Source organism: Mytilus californianus, unplaced genomic scaffold, assembly GCF_021869535.1.
Source record: "Mytilus californianus isolate M0D057914Y unplaced genomic scaffold, xbMytCali1.0.p SCAF_1, whole genome shotgun sequence".
NCBI classification, from domain to species: Eukaryota; Metazoa; Mollusca; class Bivalvia; order Mytilida; family Mytilidae; genus Mytilus; species Mytilus californianus.
Window position 1 is genome coordinate 131,836,126 of NW_026262581.1, and position 18,065 is coordinate 131,854,190.

Sequence of the window (18,065 nt, forward strand, 5' to 3'; positions counted from 1 at the left end):
TGAAATGTCATGTTCAAACCCAATAGCTTTTTGTACATGATGAATTTACATGTTTATTTCACTTTCCTTCATGCACATACACCTTTAATTATGATATCATTCAATTGTTGATAATTGTATAGAATCTTTAAACCATTCTTTTATCCTGAGATTGTTGGTTTTGTACTATGATGGCAGCACTACAAGGTAATTTCCATTCAAAAAGCATGTTAAGGAAATATTTATATGACATAAGCGTAACAGATTATTTTATGACACCTTCATGTTTGTCTAATATTCAAATATATAATGCATGCAATTATAATTGAAATGGGGAGGAATTAAAAAGATTAAATGATCTACCCAGTGTCATAAATAAATATGGTTCCCCAACCTATACTTACTTTAGTTCTTCTTCTCGTTCTCTCATTTCTCTTAGTTCCTTTTCTATTTTGGACTCTGCGTGTTGCCGTGACTCCCGATATGAGAAAGCAGCACCACCTGACTTTAATCGAAATTTTGGTTCCTCTTTACTTGGTTCAGGAGAAGTGATATTGTCTTTTGATTCAGTCTCTCCATTTTCTACGAGGGGTTTACCAGAACCACCTTTATGAATAACGAAATTTCTTTTTACTGGTCCTGTCAGTTTTGTTGGTACTTCAGAGAATTTCATTGGAGTTTCAATATGTTCTTCTGAAGTTGTCATTATTTTACCTTCCTTTCTATAGGTCATTTCTCTTTCCTTCTGTTTTGCTAATTCATTTTGAAGTCTTGAGGAGGCAAATTTCCTCATAGATGGCGTATCATTCGTTGATGAATTATACCGACCACTATAATGAATTTCTTCCTCTTCAGTCACACTGTCTCTTTCAACTTTTTCTGCTTTAGAATTATCTACTAATAATGGCAAACCTTTTTGTGATCGTAGTTCGTTTTCCCTTTCTCTAGCTTGTCTTATCTCACGTTCGATAGGTGTTTCTTTTTTCGGTGCTTGTTTTTTGGTAACTTCTGACTCGTCCTGCACATTTTGGCTATGTGGTGACTGACTAGATAAGAAGGAGTTGAATGATTGTTTTTGTATTGTTGGTGTCGGTGTTTTTTGTTGTTTCTGTGTAGGTGTTGTTTTCTGTACTGTTGGAACTTCCTGTTCCAGAACTTTCGTTGTGTTTCGTGTGCTCTGATGAACAGTATTACGTTGTTTTTGCAAATCCTCCTCTCTTTCCCGATGTTCTCTTAATTCTTTGGCGATAAGACTTTCCCCTTCATGTTGGTATGTTGCTATAGCCTCTTCGTATGTGATGTCTTCATCATTTGTCTGTGGTTCACCATTACCATACTGATGGGATACTTCTTCCTCTCGTTCACGCTGAAGTCGGATTTCCTTAGCAATTACACTCTCATTTGCATCATTTTCTGAATCTTCCTACAATATATAAAATTTTTGTGAATCTACAAGTTTTTGTATTTTCTGTTTGATCAGTTACTTAAAAATACTCTAGTTTGAAAAAAGTACCATAAAGAACTAAGCAAAACTCAAATAAGCTTTAAACAGGGCAACAACAAAAAAACCTTGTGAAAAGGTAAAACTAAAAAACAATTGCATAAAGTAAAAATACCTTAAAGAACACAGAATTATGTATAAGAGGAGATATGATGTATCAAAATCTTATAAAAGAAATATCACATTAGTAAATAAACAATTTGTAAGAAGTTTCGGCCCTGGCATCATCAGTTTCTCTGTTATTTTTCTAAACTTCATGGTAGACAAGTCACTTTTCACTAAGTGTAAGATGTTTGGAATTTCTATATAAAGAAATAATGTCAAAAGAAAGAAAGAACACTGAATCTAGAATTTGTGAGGCAATGGCGGAGGAAGATAATTTTGAGTTGAGGATGTAAGTTCGTCTAAGTCTGGAAATAAGGAGGAAGGAGAATATAAAAGTATCTAAAAGCTAAAAAAGTGGGGTATAAAAAATCTCTTCCCATTTCCAACCACTTTTGAGAGTTTCTTTGAGTGAAGTAAATTATACATTTTAGAATCATGAATCACAAGCAGAGCTCAGCTGTTCAAATAACACTTCACGTGTTCAATAAGTTGTCTTTTAAAAAGAAGAAATTAACTGACAAAATGATTTTTGAATTACCTTTTTTGATGATGTTCCAAATATTTTGTTACTCTCAAAAATAAGCATTGTTAAATAATACCTGGAATCTTAGGACCAGGTAACGAATAACTTTCCCGGACATGTGTAATATCGCCTTTTTAATGTATTAATCATTCACTGCAACAGCTTTTAAAAATCAATACAGCATTATTTTCTGTTTATTCCTCACTGTTACTTTAAAGGAATTTATTCAAAACTGCTGAGAATTCTGTTCTTCATATATACATGTATAAGTTTTGTTGTTATAATATATGGCTCTACGTAGGGAAAAGTTTCATTTGTCATAAGAAATTGTTCTATGTAGGTAAAATTTTTGTTTGTCATAGGATGTTTACCAATGAGTCATTCAGAGGACCTGTGATATTCTTACAATAATCACACCAAATTTAAAAAAAAATACTTTATAAAAAATGTTAAAAAATTGCTACTTCTTTAGACAGAGAAAATAAGATTCCCTGTGTATTATTTTTCTGTTTCCTTCCTCAGAAGGTGTACTTTTTAACTTGGGGGAAAGTATGCTTTACACCCACTCCTTCATAAAATTCAATTAAAAGGTACTGAAAGGTTTTAAAATTATATGAATTACTTTCTAATAATGAAATGTTCAAGTTAAATCATGAAAACTAAACTGCCTTCATTATTTTTTGCTCAGACAATAGTTAGAATTAATTTTTGATAAGTACATTTTCATTAATTCAACCACGACTGACGATATATACAAATGTATACATATTGAATACAGGAAATTCTTGGTACACTTCTTATCATAAAAGAATGAAATTTAAAGCTTCAAAAAGCTTAAAAAATTTACTGAACTTTAAACAAGAGCAATACAATTAAAGAGTGTAATTTATAAAAGAAAGCCAAACAAAGGATATGCATTGCGTAATAAATTGCTTTTCTTGCTGAAAGGTGTTACAAGAAGATCTTTTGGATTAGAAATTATTATTTTTACTGACTGTACAAAATTGACACCCAACAGTAAAAGTTATTTTATAGAGGTGTTGTTACTGATATAATTATCATTAATATTTTAAGAAGACAGTTGGTTTATATTTCACTAATCTATAGTTTATGAAAACTTATATTCAGATTGTTCTGTTGGATTTCTTGAAGAAAAGCAACTTTTCTGTTCATTAAAATCCTTGTCTATGGACAAATTTTCTAGTTTTTCAGATTCCAAATAGAAACTTTAGAACACAAATGTTCTTACAACATGTGACAAACCAAGTTTTACAGATAAATATTAAGTTAAATAACCTGCCATTGTGACAAGTTGTGGTAAGAGAATAAAAAAAAGAAACAAAGGAGATATGCACTAAGTTACATAGGTAATTCATTACATCCTGGATATTAATCAGTCATCAATCATTCAATTAATTAATCCAGTACATCCTCATACATGTAAATTTGACAGAGATATCTTTGTAAATGTGTTAGAGATATCATTTTATTTTATTCTCTATCAAGCAAGAGGACTAAAACTCAGGACGTTGCCTTAATAGGATGTGGATAATACAAATGTTTCTTCAAGTGAAAATCTTATAGCTTTCCTTTTTTGCAAAGTTTAGAAAAGAATATCCTCTACAAGTTTCAATGTGATGTCAATATACCCAGGAACAAAACAATTCTGATCAATATTCCCATCCCAGACATCTCACTGCCCATCATTGTTTCCTTTATCGAAGTTTTGTATTAAATAGTAATATATCATTGATAACTTTTTAATAAAATTGTTAACTGAATATGGGTGGGTATTAGTGACATAATCTTCTCAAATATTTCCCTTACAAGGTACAGAAGAGAACGCTTTTACCTGATGATGTAAATATGTGAACCAGAATACAAAACTTTTATAGATTTTAATTTTTAACCGTTGGAAAAGAGTCGTAAATGAATTCAAATTTCTAATCTATATATAGTCTTATAAGTAAAAATCAAATTTTTATGATACAAAATTTATGAGAAGTTAATTGTTTATACCCCTATATAAATCTAGAGTCCACTTAAGCTGTAATACTGACGTGGATATATTATATAGAAGTTTCATTCTAAAATGATGTTTTAACCATATGCCTGGCTAGCTTAAAGAATCCATGCATACAAAATAACCAAATGAAGCTTGAACTCATGGCTAGTGTAATCAATTATAAAAACTATAATATGAGGCTATGAATCTGTAATACTTTCAAGTTAGCCTGGTGCAAGAATGATTTGTCTTCTATTCTATTAAGGAAAGTGTATGAAATACACACATTTAATTTCAAATCAAGGGCTTCCTAAGATTTTAAACACAAAGGTCCTGTTTTACTATTTTATGTTAGTCTGAAACTTTTAGAAATGAATTCAAAGTTAAAACTAAGTGTTCAACCTAATGCTTCAGTTAGTAAAATTTTATCAATCCAATGATAATGTCAAAAATTTCTATGATATCCTTTTCAGTTGAGATTATATTTCCTTAAACAATTGTGTCTCTGTAACCTTGGAAAAAGATTGAGAAATGATTAAGTATAATTGATGACCCTAAGCTGATTTTGATAGGTCTTAGACTTTCATCAGTCAATATATTTGATTGTTAGTGAACCAATACAAACCTGATATGTTCGTACTTTCAAGGCTTTCTCTCTCTCTTTGTTTTCTAAGATTTCCTGTTGTATGATTGTCTCCCTTTTCTGAAGCTCAGACCCTCGGTCTGCTTCTGTCATTTCATGGTACATTGTCTGAAATTCTTTACTATTATTATTATTTTTCTTTTCAAAGTTTTGTTTAGATTCTGCTTGGCGTTTGATTAATTCCAATCTCTCCTCTTGTTCCTTACGTAACATCTCCTCACGTTCATTGGCAAGACGAATCTCTCTATCTATGGCACTTTCACTAGCATAAGGGTCTACATCTGTGTCAGACATTCTGTCTGGTGATTCGGACCTTGGAGTTGTGATAGCAGGTTGTGGATCAGACTTATAAGGTAACTTGACTTCCCAGCGTTTGGCTGGAGAGATGTTCTTTGCTTGTGGTTTAATAGGTTCGTTACTTGTTGATCTGCAGAAAGTTTCCCACTGTTTACGTGTGGAAGACAAATCTGCAATCGACTCACGGTCAACAATTTCAGATGTGTCTGACTCTTCAACAATATTTTTACTGTATAAGTCAACTTTTTCTGGTTTTTCTTCCCAATTTATTCCATTTACTGATTTTGTGTTTTCACGCCATGAATTGGATGCCGTGTTAACTTCTATGGATGGATTACTAGGAGCTGAAAAGTAAAAATTACCATTGAGGACACAGAACAAATATATGATACACAATCTATCAATATGTGATGACAAATACATGTACTGATTATCTACACTGTGATAAACTAAGCTAACCTGGAACTAACAGATAAATTGTATCTATTCAATTCATTCATTACGTAAGAATTAAGACTATAATCAATTATCTAGAAGCATTATTTAATAGATTATATATTTGATAATAACTGTACAGATGAAAATTGCATGAACAAATATGTTCAGGTTTTATTCTCCTCCAACCCCAAAAAACTTTTAGATGTTTATCAAATCAATTCTGGAGCTGTTATGATCTCTCAAATATATTATCCAAGCAGATACAGTTACCAGACTTTGTGAATCTATCAAGTTATACATGCTGCCATTTTACATTGAATCAATTTCTAAAAACTATGAAAATAAGATCTTACCTGAAGTCAGACCTCGTGTACATACAGACCAAAATGAACTTAATCAAGTATGCAGAATACACAAGATAGGATCAAACTTTAATATCAAAAGACATTGGTTCAATAGCGAAACCTACCTTGATACATGTGTAAATCCAGGTAATCAGACAGGTAAAAACTATACCTGTATTACAAATTAGATATTGTCTACCTCCGCAGGGTTACATCTATCTAAATGAGATAGTGTCACTAGGCGGTTATGTTTTACTTACAGATCCAAGATCTGTAATCCCGACATAAAAAATCTATTTACCTACATTGTTTGTACTAAATGGTCACATGACTTATTACGGCAGTAAATCTCACGACAATAAAAATCAAATATTTTATTCATGACGGAGAAAATTAAATAACATGCATAATAGATAAATATTTGCTGAGAGTAAATCTCTACCAAACCTACCTTGCCAAAGTACATACCCAGAATATTTGACTGTTTATAATTGACATTCTCAAATTTGACAAAGTTCCGATCTATTGTCATTCTGATGCCAAGTTATATTTGGATAATGGAATTCTATAGCCTAAATTTTATGTCTCATTTTTTATCAGATATAGTGTTATGTAAAATTAGGTAGCCTAACTATTGGAAGTGAAATCAACATTATACATATACAGCATTTAAAATACCTCAAAAGTAAAACTAAACCACTCAATTTGTTAATTTTTAACTAAATACCGTGTATCTATATTTGAAATCTTAAACATTTTTTGTATAGAATTCAAAGAGACAGCGATTAAATCTTTTCAAAATGTTTAAATTGTGACTATCTGCAAGACAATTAAAACGTTACTGCAGATTTAAACTGACAAATCTCAACTTTCCCTAAACTATGAAAATAATTCAAAATGAGAGAAACAATCCTCTTTCCCAGTCATACCCCCCACCCCCAACCCCACCCCCATTTCAAAAATAGAACACTGCAGATAATATAAGAGATCACTAGGCCTATTGTTGTTTGTTATCTTTGAAGTTGCTCAGAGTTCTACAGTAAGAAAACAATTGACCTACACCTGACAGCAAGATAAATATCATCTAAAACATCTATAAGACAGAAGTGTACACATAACAATGATACTATTCATTTTTTACTCATTGTTATTTAAAAGATCATCCAATCTCAAAAGCTAAATATTCATCAATGGACCATGAAAATGAGGCCAAGTGCCCTGTCAGAGAGCCATGTAAAAAATTACAATGATTCTGAAGAACAAGTATCATAGTGTACTTGATTCATAAACAAACTAAGAAACTGGCCTAAGAGTCAATGAATGAAGAATAAAGAGGAGGTGCAGATCAGATTTTCTCTGTAAGATGGACATGTACAGCTTATAATGAATCTATAGACCAAATATATCTAAGCTATTATGCACGGTAACTGAAAGGATCATCAACTTACAAACCTTATATGGTATTTTTGTCACTGAATCATGCAAAATGAGGCCATAGACAAAGAACATACAAGGAATATTCATTGCTCTTGCAAAAAAATGTCTTGAGGAATTGTTAACATTTACATAAGCATTCTAAAAACATTTTGTGTGGGCTAAAACAAATATGGAATAAAATGTAGTACTAAAAGATACCAGAAATATATGATAATGTGAACAGCCATCATAAAATGTATGGTTTTATATCATAGATCATCAGTTAAAAGTCTGTATGTTTTATTGTTAACACATTATCTATGTATTTATGATACCATCAAACGTTTTGTTTTATGGTACAGAGATATATGAAAAATGACATATTATAAAATGTCTTTAAGGATTATATAAAAATATATATAATGAATAATTAAATGTTTTCTCCTTAATTCATAGAAAATAGATACAAAACAACAAAAATACATATGAACAAAGTTTTTGTTATCAGCTGAAGGCAAAAAAATGTCAAATGTTGCACGACAGAACAATTATAATAATCGTTAAAGGCAAAGATTCTTGAAAAAAACAGGCATTTTTTTATGAAACAACAATATTAAATCAGCTGAGGGCAACATCTAAAAAATCACACACATAACAAATCAAAATTGTTAACTATTGACTAGAACATAAAAAATCATTTTACTTAGAATACTGAGAATATTTCCTTTTATATACATCTTACCCCCATTCTCTGGCACTAATTTCAGAATAATAACTGCACTAGATGAGTAGATTGGAAAATCATCCATTTTCTTATTTTAATTTCACTCCAAATATTCATAGAAATCAGCCATGACATACTCCATGTTTAATATTAACTGGAACACATTGAAACTATATAGGTACTCAAACTAAATTATCTAGGTAGCATTGGTCACCTATAAATTAAATTATCTAGGTACCAGTGGTCACCTATAAACTAAAACTGAAAGATGGAATTACTACCAACAATGGAAGCCTAGTTTCCTTAGATACAGTCCATCGTTAGAATATCATGACCCATACTGAATTAAGATAACATTGAGATAAATTACGACAGGTGCTTCCCTTGTCCCTATCTATACATCCTGAACATATATTTCACCTGTAACTTTCTCCTTGTAGGCTGACCGAACCCTGATGTTAAATTCTCTTTCGGACATAAAACTTCATGTTTAGCCCAAAGATAAAACTTGTTCTACTATCTATAATGCTTCAGAGGACAATGTCATTCATAATTTTCATATCAGAAATATATGACTATATACCGTAGGTGTTTATATTAGATTCTCCAAAATTTGTGGAACAAGGAAAATATGATCCCCCTTTTTCCCTAAGACGCTTTAGTCGGTAAAATAGTGACAAATCTGACTCCTTTTTTTCAAGATTTTAGCCAAGTATTATTTAATCTTTATAATACTTGTTAATATATCTTAGTAACAAGGATATCTTTACAGAAACTCTACAGTACAAACTATTCTTTTATCCTGTGTAAAACACAGTGGACTGAATTTGAACAAATTCCAGTGTTCTTTAGCTTGAAACCTTATACAGAATCAACTGCATCATATATCATTTGAATTTTATACATTTACAGAGCAAATTTGACAGGTGTTATTTGAGTCTAGTAATTTAGGATCTTGCCCATATTTTTCACATTTCTAACTCAGAATATTCAAACAAGTAAACAATTAATGATATTTAAAATATTTAAAAGAATTTCTCAAGTGTAAACTAAACAAAAGTTGGTAATACTCATATAGTATTCCTTTTCAGATCATTTAAGTCATCACACACTAAACATATCAGAGCTTTTAATCTTGTTTAAATGCAGACCAAATATGTAAACATTCTGATGAAAGAGCATACCAATGAAAAAAGAAAGACTTAAAACATTATCTGATAAACTGGCTATAGTGTATAATAGCCATACATACTTAGTTGAGATATTGGACAATAGGAAAACAAGGGGACAATCGATAGGTCTACTCAACAAAGATCTGATGATATAAGAGATGCTTTATGAGGATCCAAGCAAGCAAAAATTTCAGTATCCCAGGACCTGTATGTGTAATGATGATTAAAACTTTACATAATTCTTTTGATGTTTTCAGAAAGACTTCAGTCATATATAGAACAGGATAAGCTAAGGTTGAATAAACATGAACAAATTACTTCTGAAAAGAACATCAAAAACTGTTTAAAATTGGCATGATTCATAAACAAATTTAATGAGCTACATCTGCTGCACAAAACGTTTTCCATGCTAAATTTAAACACTTTAAACCCACAGCAACTATATAATCATAACTTTAAAATAAATTGATCTTGAAAAAGACAAAATTGTCCTATGCATCATATTTAACAACAGTTAAACAGACATTTTATGATTGATTGATTTGTTGATTACTTAACATCCAGTGGCAAACAGACATTTTATGACATGTATGCTAGAAATATAACAAACTCTATGGAGAATAAATGTGAATCAGCAGCAAGCTAAACTGTTACCAGGCAAGCAACCTCTTGACGTAACCATTTAAGGACAAAGGTTACAAACGATCCTCAAATTCTCCTGTTTATATCATTCTATAGATATTAATCTTCTTATTTAAAACAAACCAAAAAACCAATGATCTTCATTCCTCTACAACGGGAAAAAGTAAGTCAGATATCTTAGACACTAAACTATGGACAGAGGCGTGGACAACTCAATGTTTGTTCTTTTAAGTAAGATTTGCACAATTATGTTAGACAACTTGCCTATTTTCCTGTTTTAATTGTAGAAGATACAGTTTAAAGCTGATTTCACAATAAAAAATTGTATAACTTAAACTAATAGTTTTGTCTGATTTGAGATAATTACAAGTGCAGAATCAAACCTCCACATAGGAGACAGAAGAATGTAACAGATTAAACATGTACTCCTTTTAAAAGAATGTCAGCATTTAACAAAATGAAAATTTAGTATGTAAAATATGTACATTAAAGAATTTTGTCCTATGTTTTGCAAAGATTGCAACATAAACATATGAACCAACAAAATAAACATTAACATTAACTTACACAGACAGAATTCTCTTAGCTATGATTACTGGCGTGTTTTCGGATTTTGAATCTTGCCAAATAAGACTTTCACTATAAAACTTTGATTAACAAATTTGCAAAAACAAACCTTAATTCAAAATTATCAGTATATTGCTTCATTTCATGTTTGTTATGGATGCTTTTGTTTGTCTTTTCTAATTTAACTTAAGCTGAGACAGTTGACAATTGTAACCATTTACAGCTTACGTATCAATACAGATAAACAGAATATATCTTAATTGATCATAAAATGCTTTAAAAACTAAGGAATATCTTTAACTCTCAGGGAACATTAGGATTGATAATTGTAAAAATGCTTTAATATTGTTTACCTGGACGGGAAAAAGTGTTATAAAACATTGTAATATCCCAAATGATTTCAGCCTGGTCCACATTGAGAGATGGTCTGAGGATAATTTGTGTTTTTATGGTTTATTATTAGTAATCAATATAATATGTTTCATCAAATCTATACAGTGTAACCCCAGATGTTGTTCTGTCAACCTAATAATCAATTTCTTAAATAAATGTAGGAAAAATATTGAAATATATTTAAAATTGATGTGTCTAACATGTCTCATTGATAAACATGTTTATGCACCATAAGGATAGAAATTTGTTTTAGAGAATGATCAAGTATTGATAAAATGTTGGTCAAGGTATTGTGTTTTATCATTCAAATTAGCATAGAATAGTAATTAACATTTTGCTTAATGGCAATTTCAGAGAATATTGATAAAGGAGGCCTGAATTAATTTGTCACAGACATGACCCTACATATACATCACTAAATCACTTTTACAGCCAATGTTACCATTTGTGGTTAGAAACACCATTAACAGAAAACAAACCAAAATAATTGAAAAAAGTGTCTTTGACCTAACATGTTTCTACCCTTGGTTTCTGTGATATGGGCAATTTAGAGTTTAACATATTGTGTGGACACCTGTCTATTGTTGAAGACTGAATGTTGCCCTCTAGATGTCTTTTGGTTATTTTTGTTGTTGAGTTGCTGTCTCATCGATGTAAACTCAACATCTCCTTTCATTCATATAAATGGCAATTTTGACTTTTTTCAAGATATGATGATCCAAGTATTGTTGAAGTGTTGGTATATAAAAAAAATATAGTTGTGAAACACAATTTAACATCAAACTGGGTTTTATATTTTATACAAAAGACTTCAGAGTATCCAAAGTGTCAAATTTAGGTTACGGTAACCCAAATGTTCCAGAAATTTTTATATTATGAAAAAGATGTAGAGGTAAAAAACTCAGAATTTCTGAAACAAGGATCTGAAAAACTTAAACAATATTGTTCAAGTTACATAAGAATATTTTTTGTGTTTTTGAGGTAGACATGTATAATACACTTAAACTTCATGAAAATCAATCATGATTCATATGACTTAAAAATTTTTGTACTGAACAAAGGGATTGCAATGATGAAATATGATTGATATACCACTATGGATTATTGGGAAGCTGACTTAAATTCAAGTAAAGTAAATACAATCATGATTTGGGTATAAATTTTATTCTATTTACTACAGAAACATATTTTATCAGTGTGTGAGATGCAAGCATAGTATTTGATCAAGAAATTCCTTTAAAATTGATTTTTTTTCACATTTAATAAAAGCAGCACAAAAATTATGAAGTACACATACTTTTTGGTTCTTTTCATTGCATAGTTACTGGGTATCTTTTATTTAAAATCAGTGCAGTTTTTTTTCGTTATTTCTCAATACATATGTACTTGCTGAAGCTTGGATTATTAAAGCAAAGAGGCATTGCATATATATTTACAGTGATGCTGGGAATTCTAAGGCAATAAGATAAGCAGAGACAACAGAATATCTTACTTAAATTACTGCTATCTTCTTCTGAAAAATCAATTATACTTCCATGAGCTATATTCATTAAAACGTACTATCTATAAAGTTAGCATCTTTAACTGTTGCGTAAAATTTTGTGATTATTTCCCAAATGAGCTGTATTTTTTTCCAATGAATAGTGGAACATTATCGTATAAGGGTATATCAAACTTATGATTACTTCACAACTAAGGAAATCATTATGTGTTCACCATTATGCCAAATTAAATTGGTAACTATTTAATATTTAAAAGCACATCTGTCAGAAAATTACCATGTACATGCAAAATTCTACTTAGTTTATACATATATAGATCGTGTGGTTCATGTTCAGAATTAACTTCTGTTGTTAGATTATAGATATGTGACAAAGTAATTACATTGAAAAATCCTAATTCATTATAGTTTAACGTAGACAACATGACACACAATTATATAAACAAATGCATTGGTCGCTTGAATACTACTATTTTCTTCCTTTCAGATGAAGATCCAGGATTTTGAAAAAAGAGGGGGCCCAAAAACAAAGCAACGTTAGTAGAATATGTAAAAAATCTATGCATTAACCATACACGTAGCTCCATAAGGGGAGATTCCTTAAAACAAGCTTTGATGAAGCTATTGAAGCTTTATACTAATCCAATGATAAATATTGAGGGGTGAAGAAGAGGTCATAAGATACTTCAATCTTTCATAACTTGATAACAAAAAGATGAGAGGCAGTTATCTGTACTGATGGCAGTTTCCTAATTCAGTAAAATAGTATTAGGATTTTTTAAACTTGCTTAATTTCTTGTAATAACTTTTCGAAAGGCAAAATTTTATTTACCACTGAAAATAAATGAAATAACCTTTATGCTGTTCCTAATTCTTATTATTTTGTCAATTTTATACATGTATCAACCAAACAGTACGTCAAGTACTGCTAGTAAAATTAATTTTCGGTAACTATTTTAAATATAATTTGTAAAACAAAGTGTATTTCTCATAGACCCACCCTATGATTTCTATTCACACACCCAAACTATTAACTCCTACACATTTCTACAAAATACAAATTTATTTACAAGCACACTATTGATCATCAACATGCGAGTTGTGATTCAATAAAACTTAATCAATACTCAGATTATATAATGCAATTTCAAGCTACAGGTGAAATAATGTCTGATAAAAGTAAAAATTTCTAAAATCTACTTAAAGGATAACTTCTCACCTGAAGGTTGTACGCGGTATATCCTTACCATTTCGAAAAATCACACCTCCAAAATAATGTCAAATTTTTGTCACCATTTCAAACACCCGTCAAAACAGTGATAAATAGAATTCTTATCAATTTAGTTCAAAGTGCTATGTGTATCTGCACCCCCATCCAATACCTCGCTTCAAATATTTGGCAGGTAAATCGTCCAATTATGTGACTAAACCGTTATTATCTTTCCACTATCACGCAACGGGTAGATTGGCTGCTAATCAATGTCTAAACAATTCCATATATGTTCATTTAAAATTATCACCATTTTAAGTGTATTTTGTAATGATTATTTCCTCTATTCACTTTCATTTTTTAAAATAACTTACTTTTCTAAAATCTTACCTTTAATATTTTTAAACCTTTTGGAATATACCTGCTTTATTCAATCTGTTGCTCAGATTCTATTTATAGAATAATGTGACAAATGCAGGGATATTCCAAGGTAGCTAATGAAATTAGTGGTTGAATCATACAACTGTGTTGCCACTGTCTAGGTAGGTGCAAGTGAAATCCCTAGAAATTGCCACTGGACATAAAGCAAGCAATAATCAGTCAATCAATCATTACATATATGCTGCTTACAATTAAAAGATACAGCGGGGTTGGTTTGTAGTCAAAATAAGTTTTCTTAGTATGATGATGTATCTTTCTGACAATTTATACTTCACTGAAAGGTTTTTGTCTTAGTACAAAGTAGAAGTGAGTGAACAGGCACTCGTCCAGAAATTGATTGTGAATGTTAATTGATCCATGTTACAAATCCATACACCCATGAAAAAGTTGCGATTCTAAGATCTTTTAAATTGATATTCTTATAACAAATATATCACACAAGAGTTTTGTAAGCATTGAGATTATGAATATCCCACTCAATAAACATTCATATATGCCTGCAGTAAAGGATACTTTTTATTTAACCTTACAGTGCTTTTTTCATTATATTTTTTAATTTTTATATTTATATGATATAAACATTTCATAAGGTGTCAATCATTTTGATTCCAGACAATTTAATATATTTACATTAATGATGCCACAATATTTGTTTAGGAACAGTTAAGCACAATCCCATGAAAAAACAGATGAAAATGTTTCCCATTGCAGAAAGTCTTCATTTCTCTTGCAGCAGTTTTTTGAAAGTTATTAATCATTTATATTATTTTAAATTTCATTTCTACACCATGTAATGTAAGGTAGAGATGAGGCCTAAAATATAGCTGACAAACCCATGACAATAGGATTGTCATTGCCCTTAGTGCAATCTTATTCAACAACAACAAAAACAGTGTTACAATGTCAATTAAAACTGCAGAGGTGCAAAAAAAGTTATTCAAGGTTAAAAAAAAAACAATGTCCTCTGCCATGGTAAATATAAATGACTAACATATCAGATGTAAAAGAGCACATCAAAAGGCATGACATAAAATAATGATGAAGACACATTTATGTTCCAGTTTTTAACCACATGTTCTATTTGCTAAAAGATATGGCATTTTTTACTTGGTAGCCTTGTGATGGGAACTTTGCAGCTTGAATTACTGCCAAGTTTGGTCTCTTTATGATTGCTTCATAGATTTGTACTTTGCCTGTCTAAGGCAATGTTTTAGATTGAGCTATCACCTTTTCTCTATAACAGTTTTTAAGAAATAAAATTTCATTGAAACTAACAAACATTGGATAATTATAAATCAGATTTCTGCTAACTATCAAACCTAAGAAAGCTTTTAATGAATTTGGAAAAAAAGTCTGATCAAAGTTGTTGGCAAAAGCAACATAGCAAGTACTTGATCTATATAGCGGAATGTAACATTAAAGACAATGCTGTTACAAAATAATCTACAATCTTTACATAAATTGTATTCTAACAACTAGTATTCACTTCAATCAGACCTATAGAATGCAGTTTTATAAAGCATCAATACACATCCATTACAATTACTGTTCAACATGCGACAGAGTCATTTTAACAATTATTTTTATCAGTAGAAATATTATAAAAATCATCATACAAAAGTTTTAAAATATCATATTTACAAACCTTTCAATTAGATTTTTGTATTTGCCACAACACAACAATTCTTGGCTTTCAAAATGCATAAAACCTTTACTTCACAAATGACTGAACAGATACAAAGCTAACACTGAGCATATTATTTCCCCACCCGTTAATGGCTACACAAACTTACCAATACAAGTTGTTTACCTGTTGTGTCCACCATTAAGTTACCGAGATTTTTTTTTATCTAAATAATGAAAGCTATTTTCACCTAATTACAAAGGGAAATTTAAACAATTACTGGCTTGAGGGGAATACCTTAATCATACTAAATCTCTAGTTAAACCTACCTTAACTTGTTTCATGTTGTTTTTTACCTAAGGATTTTTTTTGGACGATTATTTCCGAAGATATTGTAGTTGTGTCTACTTATAATTTTTGATAATGATCAATGAATTACAGGTTTGACCCATTAAAATTACAAACTTCTTTCAAACCTTTGTTAAATTTTACAATAAAATTTCATCAAATTAAATTTTAACAATTAATTGCTGGTTTAAAATATCTCTAGTTCAAAAATATGTGAATGTTTTCAATGGTAGTCATTATATCTTGTTATTCTGAGTATATCAACTTCTCAAATAATCTTATTTTCAGTATTTTATTCAAAGTACTATTTTCCTTCAAATAAAATCAATGCACGGTTCTTGGAAAGTTAAAGTACTTAATAACTGTCAGAGACAGAGAATGTATACAATAAAAAGTATTAGGTCGTATTTTAAAAAATCATGTTATCTGAGGAGCACACCTTCAAACTTGAGTTTTCTGGAAATTTGCACACATTTTCTAGACATGATATCCATCAATGGCATCATGCCTTTACACTGATTAGGTTTGTTTGGGTTTTTTTTTATTGGGAGGGAAACAGGTGTAGAGTACTTTCTTACCAAAAGATAAAATTTATAAAAACAAAAACAAAATAAAAGATATATCATACAGCACAATCTACTTACATGTATTTAGGGTAAGTTAATAAAACCATCTACTGTGTAAAATTGAATAAGTTACTCCCAGAAGTAAATATAGTAAACGAATGTCTTTGGACCAAATTAGAGACCACAAAAATCAATTTAAACTGAATAATGAAGATAATTTACACAAAGCAGATGTTAAAAGAGTTTTAATCCAGCCTGTGGAGACATTGAAATATTTGTGGACTTAACTTTCAAATCATGGCAATATGTTATTTTTTTACATTTGTTTAAGACCAATGAAAGTTTTAGTGAGACATTTCTCTCTTTGCTGTTCCAAGACATTGGCATATTGTCAAATGCATCTCTAAGTTAAACAAAAGAAGGTCATTTAACTTACCACAGTTTTTACAATTGTTGATCAAATTCAAATGAAGCATTTTTAACTTTCTACACCTACTACCATACTGGTTCACCATTTTGGACGAAAAAAAACAAGGTTACTGTTTAATGACTGATGTTTAATTTTGTTTTATTTGAAAAATACAGTTTTGTTTTAGCTTGTCTGAACAAATACTTGAAAATAAACAATAAGCTAATTAATAATTAGACCAGCTATGTCAATCTCACTTTAATCCTGTTAGCTTTAACCTTTTTTTCACACTTTATTCATTTTAATAACAATAAATAAACATTTCTAATATATATCTACTTTCCTATTAAAATGTTCATATAACAGATAATCAGGTAAGACAGAAATTTACATGTTTTTGTTTGTTGAGGATATCTTTAAAAAAAAAAAGTAAGATTTTTTAGATATCCTTTTCAAAACTTCAGAATTTTCTCCTTCCAATTATCTTAGTAATTTAATCATTTGTCAATAGAATTATGTAATCATGTGACAGGTAAATATTATGTAATTTTAAATATTCTGAGGGATAAAAGGCTACTTACATATACAAATCTCAAGTACAATGTGTTGCTAAAATTGTTTTAAAAAGTAACAATAACCTGCAGTTTGAAACTTTACAAAGATAATACATTCAAGTCACATCCAAACATATTTTATAGTTAGTGAAGTGTGACTTTTAAGGAACAATTTATCATTAAAAATCTTCAATAAATTTCCCTTTTAATTTTCTTAATTTTATTTTGAAAAGATTGACAGAAAAATAACTGGGAGTAAAATCTATTGATTAAGATCTTAACTTTATAATAAATGTCCCATTATTTTTCATGTTATTTTTCTATGGAAAATTTGATGTTTTCACACTACCACTATATAATTTTCAAATAAATTATGTATAATATAAAACCAACCAATAAATCAGTTGGAACAACACCAATTTTACAGAACTCACCTTGTATTATCCTTTTTGACTTTGTGCTGTCGTCAAACAATACTAAAGTTACAACTGTCAGCGTTACAAGGAAATGTGATAACCCCAAGCCAGAGTGAAGTTTTTACACTTTTTAAACTGATATAACATAATTATATGATATATATTACACCTATCAAATCAATTAACACCTGACAGGTAAGTTTACAGGTGTATATATTTGAATAATCGAGGGTAAGGGAAATAACTC

At 30.0% G+C, this 18,065-nt stretch overlaps 1 protein-coding gene across 4 annotated transcripts in view; it reads right to left on the minus strand.

The window, feature by feature from the left end:
- The window catches only part of LOC127734587 (microtubule-associated protein futsch-like), a 94,037-nt gene that overhangs the window by 3,349 nt on the left and 72,623 nt on the right, over nt 1-18,065 (minus strand). For 2 of the 4 annotated variants that reach the window (XM_052244544.1, XM_052244565.1), the window contains 3 exons: nt 12,242-12,262; nt 4,739-5,397; nt 384-1,402 (listed from right to left, as the gene is read on the minus strand). In XM_052244544.1, coding sequence (XP_052100504.1) covers nt 384-1,402; nt 4,739-5,397; nt 12,242-12,262 — 1,699 coding nt within the window. The remainder of the gene's footprint in view (nt 1-383; nt 1,403-4,738; nt 5,398-12,241; nt 12,263-18,065) is intronic. The other 2 variants (XM_052244549.1, XM_052244556.1) reach the window with 2 other exon arrangements.